Below are 6,885 nucleotides of genomic sequence, written 5' to 3'. Positions count from 1 at the left end.
TCTCGATCTCTTGACCTCGTGATCCACCCGCCTCAGCCTCCCAAAGTGCTGGGATTACAGGCTTGAGCCACCGCGCCCGGCCTATAAACCTCTTTTGTAATGTTTTTATGTCACTCTAGAATTTTTGGATTATCATTATTAATGTGAATATCATATTACTCTGACTAGACAACCATGTCTTTGAGGTCGTTTATATTTTTGGCAGCCCAGCATAATGAGCATTCAGTGGGCTGACAGGGAACATCTATTGAATTGAGTCAAATGGAAATAATTTTAGGATGCTGGTAATCCTGAGCGCTGCTGCCGCAGTAGCTGCAAATCACCACCACCTACATCACCGCCTGCTACCCGCACTACCCACCCCACACGCACACCCTACGTTATTTTGCCAAATCCTGAAGGGTCAACTTCAAACAGTAGCTTTCAGCCATGTTTTTTAGATACAGGGTCTCACTCTGTCTCCCAGGCTGGAGTGGAGTGCAGTGTGTGATCTTGGCTCACTGCAGCCCCAAACTCCTAAGCTCAAGCAATTCTCCCACCTCAGTCTCCCAAGTAGCTGGGAATACAAGCATGAGCCAGTACACCTGGCCCATGTTCAATTTTTTTTTTTTTTTGAGGTTTCCTAAATGCTCCTCTGCTCTTGGGCAACAGCAATGAGACAATTCTCTCCCACTCGTTTTTCCAAAGCATCTTGCTTATTTTGGGAATGCTTCCCATGCTGAGCCCAGCCTGGGGGCAGCACCTGCTCCAGACAGGCTGTTCTTCCACCCAAGGTCCAACCACCATTATGTGCTCGCCACATTGGTTCCCCATTCTGCACCAAAGAAGTAAAAAAAAAAAAAAAAAAAAAAAAAAAAAAAAAAAAAAAAAAAAAGAAAGAAAGAAAAAAGAACAGCCTGACAGAGGAGGCTCTTGCTTCGAAGACCAGATCTGAGGTTTTTGTCTGTTTGTTTGCTTTTTTGCTTCGTTTGTTTTGTTTTGTTTTTGGAGATGGAGTCTTGCTCTGTCACCCAGGCTGGAGTGCAGTGGCGCGATTTCGGCTCACTGCAAACTCTGCCTCCCGGGTTCAAGCGATTCTCCTGCCTCAGTCCCCCGAGTAGCTGGGATTACAGGCTTGTGCCACCATATCCAGCTAATTTTTGTATTTTTAGTAGACACTGGGTTTCACCATATTGGCCAGGCTGGTCTCGAACTCCTGACCTCATGATCCACTTGCCTTGGCCTCCCAAAGTGCTGGGATTACAGGCATGAGCCACCACGCCCAACCAAGATCTGAGTTTTTATAAGGCTGCTTCTTTGATGAAATAACCCGTCATTTGGTGACGTAAACGGCCCTGATAAGATTTTTGGTGAATTTTTTTCCCTCAAGTCACACAGTGGACCATGTGCAGTCTTAGTTATGTCCTAAGCAAAAATATGTTAACTGCTTTTCTAACCATTTCTCCATGTAGTTTTTCCATGCTAGATCTACTTATGAACCTGTCTTTCTCTCACTCTCTGACCTCATGTGGAATTCTTTCTTTCTTTTTCTTTTTTTTTTTTTTGAGACAGGGTTGCACTCTGTCCCCCAGGCTGGAGTGTGTGACATGATCTCATCGTGTCTCACAGCAGCCTCAACTTACCGGCCTCATGCGATCCTCCCATGTGCCACCATGCCAGCTAATTTTTGTTTTTGTTTTGCTTTTCTGAGATGGAGTCTTACTCTGTAGCCCAGGCTGGAGTGCAGTGGTGCAATTTCAGCTCACTGCAACCTCCACCTCCTGGGTCCCAGTTCAAGCAAGTCTTCTGCCTCAGTCTCCTGAGTAGCTGGGATTACAGGAACCTGCCACCACACCCAGCTAATTTTTGTATTTTTAGTAGAGATGGGATTTCACCAAGTTGGCCAGGCTGGTCTTGAACTCCTGACCTTGTGATCCATCTGCCTCGGGCTCCCAAAGTGCTGGGATTACAGGTGTGAGCCACTGTGCCCGGCCCAATTTGTGTATTTTTTTTTTTTTTTTTTTTGTAGATATGGGGTTTTGCCATGTTACCCAGGCTGGTCTTGAACTCCTGGACTCAAACGATCCACCTGTCTCAGCCTCCCAAAGTGTCAGGATTACAGGCGTGAGCTACGGCACCCAGGATATGGCATTCTTTCTTAAGGCAAAGCCTTAAGTATAATATTCCCATAAAAACTGCCTCCTCTTTATTCTATGCTGAATCTAAAATAATCACAGCATTTTTGTTTCTTTCGGACAAAGCCATTAGTGGCAGAAGGCTTTTCCTGAATCTATTTACCTGTGTCTCCTTTGACACCACATTTCTGGAGAATGGATGAATGAGAATTGTGCTTTCAAAGCTTTGTCCTTTAGCTTGGTACTTTTGTGAAATTTATTCTCCCATAATCTTCCTCCTCAGCCAGGTTTGAAAGATCAGAACTTAACTGTGAAAATATCAGAGGATACAACTTCCGGCTCTCCTGAGTAAGCTGGAGGTACTCAGGTCATCCTGACGGATTTAGCTTTGTGCTACCATCAGTCCCCTCTTGTGGACATTTCCTGGTTCATTTTCTTTCTAGCCATCTCCTTCCTTAGACTCAATCTTCACATAATTATTCCTTCACTGAAAGTCTGTAATTCTGCACTTGGTCCAAGTCTGAGTTCCTTCTTCAAGCTCTTTGGGGCCTACAGTAAAAAGGCCCTCCTGCCTTAGAGTCCAAATCCCCTCTTGTGTCCTATGTGAAAACTGCTGTTCCCAAGACCCTGAAGAATTTGCTGGGTTTTGGGCCATCTCCGAGAGAGGCTGAGCACGTCCCTGTCTGGGTTCTCCTCTCCCAGGATTTTGGTCTGTTGGAGTTAACCAGCTTCCTCCCCACTTCTAAGCCTTCTAGATCTATCTCTAGTCCCTTTTCCTACCAGTTTATGGACTTCCTTTGTCAAGTACTCAATCTAAACCAAGCCTCTCAAGTATAATAGTCCCATAAAAACTGCCTCCTCTTTATTCTATGCTGATTCTAAAATAATCACAGCATTTAGAACTGCAAGGAGCCTCAGAGGGCATCTTCCAATCTACAGTTACACAAATTTGGAGATAGTGAGCCAGAGAGATCAGGTAGCTGGCTGATTGTTCTGCTTCTTAAAATGAGTTTGCATTTTCTAGACTCACTGCCTATTTCTTATAAAGCTTAGAATGAGCATTCCATTCCTACAATCCCATATGTTTCAATTAATCCCATCTCATACAGAAAGATCTCTCAAGTGACACGTTGTATAGAGGGAGGAGAGTTAGAAACTAGTAATGCTATAGTAGAAATTATCATTATTATTATTTTTTTGAGATGGAGTCTCGCTCATGTTACCCAGGCTGGAGTGCAATGGCACGATCTTGGCTCACTGCAACCTCTGCCTCCCAGGTTCAAGTGATTTTCCCTGCCTCAGCCTCCAGAGTATCTGGGATGATAGGGGCCTGCCACCACGCCTGGCTAGTTTTTGTATTGTTGGTAGAGACAGAGTTTTGCCATGTTGGCCAGGCTGGTCTTGAAACTCCTGACCTCAGGTGATCCGCCCACCTTGGCCTTCCAAAGTGCCGGGATTATAGGTATGAGCCACCGCATCCAGCCCTATGGTAGAAATTATTATCTCTTTAGGTTCTCTCATTATTATTTGTTACTAAAACCTTCCTATATCCACTGGAAAACATCTGTGTAGTTGGTATAATTTAAATGCATTCTTTTGGGTTCACTGTAAAGCCATCCCATGAATATTTATCACTTGTCCCATGCCTCAGCGGTTCATGGAAATGTGAAGAAGGATCACGCAGAGATTTTCCGCACTATAGACTTGGTGATGATTTGCACACCTTCCCTGTCTACACCCCCTGAGATAATGATTTGAATGTTTCTTTGTCTTTCACACGGATTGGTTATTGAATATCCCTAATCAGTGTACCTTCAGTAGTAATTCTCTTTCTGGGAATGGTTAGGACTGATGGTATCTAGAGTGGCCAATTCTTCCTGGTCTGCCAAAGTCTTCTCTAGTTTTAGCACTGAAATCCCATGTTCTGGGAAACCCCTGAGCCCTGAGCAAATCGGGACAGTTGGTCACCCTAAGCACCTCCCAGCCCGTTCCTGCTCACCTTTCCACGTCAGGATGAAGAACTCAGTGCCCAAAATATTTATGTTTCACAGAACAGCACTGATCAATAACCTGGAAAAACATGACACTTGAAACCACTCATTTCTGTAGGCTATAACACATTGAAGGGTAGTAATCAAAGCTACAATATCAGCTGTGACTGATATTATAGCTTTGATTACTATATCAAACCAAAGTGGACCCCAACCAAAGTGGACCAGGACTGGGCCTATTCCATTTATAATGATTTTCCCCCCGTTTTTGAGAGAAGAGAGAGAGTAAAGAGTTTAAGGATGTCATCTAAAAGGATAGATGGCTAAATATAAAATGTGAACTTAAAACCACATTACCCAAAGGGAGAATCAAATGCAAAAATTGTGTCCAGTTAGGTACAAACACAGGATGTATCTTGGAGGCAAGTTTGTTCCAGATTTAATTTCTAGGAAAGCAGAAGAAACATCTGCCTTTTGGGATCTATCCAAGCCCTCTGCCCTAACACACTGTCTAAACTCAGGCAAATGGCCGGCTCTGTGGGAAAGGAGCTAGTAAAAGAGCAGATTGAATAAACGGAAAATGAGTCCAGAATTTAATAGAGCTATTAAAATTAGAAGTTGGAGGAAATCACTGCCTATCTCTATGTTAAGACTCTTGTTTCCATTTATTTGAAAGTGTTTGGAAGACAGAGGGGATGGGATGTTCTAGATACAGGTCTCTGGCAGCAGCTGGATTGTCAAATAGTGTCTCTTGGAATTTCTAATCTTTTTTTTTTTCTCAGATGAGACATTTGGAATCAGAGAAAAGTTGCACAGAAAAACAAATAGTTACCTATGCTGTTCCTGGACATTTAACAGAATATAGTCAAAGATAAAGCATTCATTTGTGGGTTTTATTGTTGTTGTTATCTTTGCTTGGCCATTTGGTGTTAACAGCTGGGCAGTTAATGCCAGAAGGGAAAGAAATTTTCTATCCCAATGGGATTGCTAGGGAAGTAGAGAAAGGCAGAAGGCCCTGGAAGAGCAAGGTCACCTGGGTGGGGCCAGGTGGTGTAACAGACAGAGAAGCCACGGAAGGCGTCTGCTCTGTACCTTCAGGGAGCTCAGCCACAAAGGGGGCAGAATCTGTCACCCTGGGAAACTGACGAGATGCTAGGGAAACCTCCTTCCTGGTAGGCCACCGAGCAGACTGCCCAGAGCCCCAGGAGCAGAAGCGCTCATGGGCCATTAAGGTGCTCGAATTCCATGGTTTGTTAAATGCGTTTATTTTTTATTTTATTTTTTTGAGATGGATTTCATTGTTTTTGCCCATGCTAGAATGCAATGGTGCGATCTTGGCTCACTGCAACCTCCACCTCCCTGGTTCAAGTGACTTTCCTGCCACAGTCTCCCAAGTAACTGGGATTATAGGCGCCCACCACTATGCCGGTTAAGTTTTGTATTTTTAGTAGAGAAGGGATTTCACCATGTTGGTCAGGCTGGTCTTGAACTCCTGACCTCAGGTGATCTGCCTGCCTCAGCCTCCCAAAGTGCTGGGATTACAGGTGTGAGCCGCCACACCTGGCCTGTTGAATGTGTTTAAAACAAACACCAGGTCATTGTTTTTGAACTTTGTGGTGATAGGAGGTGCACCTTAAAATTAGTGCTTCGCAAACACTTATTCCTTGATTTAACCCACCACCACTATGACCACCCCTCATGGATTCACCCAAAAGTGGGTTTATTTGTCATTTTTCTAACTTCTGTAGTTGATTGACCTCATTCAAGAAATATCTGTTGGGTACCTCCGTTCTGCATTGCCATTTTCACTGGTAAAGAGTAGATGAAGCTAGCCAGCCACGGTGGCTTATGCCTGTAATCTCAGCACTTTGGGAGGCTGAGGGAGGTAGATTACTTCAGGTCAGGAGTTTGAGACCAGCCTGGCCAACATGGTGAAAATTACTAAAAATACGAAAATTAGCTGGACATGGTGGCGTGCATCTATAATCCCAGCTAATCTGGAATCTGAGGCAGGAGAATTGCTTGAATCCAGGAGGCGAATGTTGCAGTGAGCCAAGATTGAGCCGTTGTATGCCAGCCTGGGCAACAGAGGAAGTGAGACTGTCTAAAACTGGAAAAAAAAAGAGTAGATGAAGCCCTTGTCTTCATGGAGCTTACATTCTTGTGGAGGAGAGAATATTGAAAAGGATAAGCATACAAAAGGGAGGTTAAATTAGATCCATTTTTTAATTGTTAAGATTATCATTGCTTTTGAGCACTTGTTTAAGGCAGATGTCTGGATTAACCACATTGAGGAACCAGGATAAGGTGGAGAACTGGAAACTGTGTTAAGTAAGGGTTGTCTAAGCCCTGCTTCTCTATGAGAAGGTCCAACTTAGCTTCAGAATGGATGCTGAGGCAACATAAAACTATAGGAATTCACCGCATTACATATTTTTGTTTTAATATGCATTTCCCTGACCTCGAGTGTGAAAAGTGTGTTCACTGGCCATTTGCTTTTTCTGCTTTGTGATTGTCATATACTCTGCTTGCTTTTCTCTTTGGTTATTTACCTTTTCTTATTAATTTCTAGGCCACCGCTTCACAAGAGAATATTAACCTCTAGTCTTACAAAACTGTTATCCCAATCTATTATCTGTATTCTGTGCTATTAAAAACAGTGTCTCTATGAAAAAACCCACTATATTAAATAAACATTTCAGAAATGCCTTTTTAAATAGAATGTGCAGAATATATGTATAATGTATCTATTAATCCATTTCTTTTTTTTTTTTTTTTTT

General features: G+C 43.2%; 3 protein-coding genes across 4 annotated transcripts in view; 2 read left to right on the top strand and 1 right to left on the bottom strand.

The window, feature by feature from the left end:
• Window positions 1-6,885, bottom strand: part of CUNH6orf52 (chromosome unknown C6orf52 homolog) — a 365,015-nt gene that overhangs the window by 244,733 nt on the left and 113,397 nt on the right. The gene's annotated exons all lie outside the window — the stretch shown is intronic.
• The window catches only part of LOC108302947 (N-acetyllactosaminide beta-1,6-N-acetylglucosaminyl-transferase), an 86,310-nt gene that overhangs the window by 34,278 nt on the left and 45,147 nt on the right, over window positions 1-6,885 (top strand). The window lies entirely within an intron of this gene.
• Window positions 1-6,885, top strand: part of LOC108302949 (N-acetyllactosaminide beta-1,6-N-acetylglucosaminyl-transferase-like) — a 24,269-nt gene that overhangs the window by 12,640 nt on the left and 4,744 nt on the right. Inside the window, exon 2 of one of the 2 annotated variants that reach the window (XM_017526700.2) lies at window positions 6,678-6,837. The exons of the other annotated variant lie outside the window; for it this stretch is intronic. Coding sequence (XP_017382189.1) covers window positions 6,678-6,703 — 26 coding nt within the window. The 3' untranslated portion in view covers window positions 6,704-6,837. Of the gene's footprint in view, window positions 1-6,677; window positions 6,838-6,885 lie in introns of those variants that run through there. 2 annotated transcript variants of the gene reach the window in all.

This window comes from Cebus imitator, unplaced genomic scaffold (assembly GCF_001604975.1).
Source record: "Cebus imitator isolate Cc_AM_T3 unplaced genomic scaffold, Cebus_imitator-1.0 Scaffold43, whole genome shotgun sequence".
Classification (NCBI taxonomy): Eukaryota; Metazoa; Chordata; class Mammalia; order Primates; family Cebidae; genus Cebus; species Cebus imitator.
This window is presented reverse-complemented; position numbering and strand designations above follow the sequence as displayed.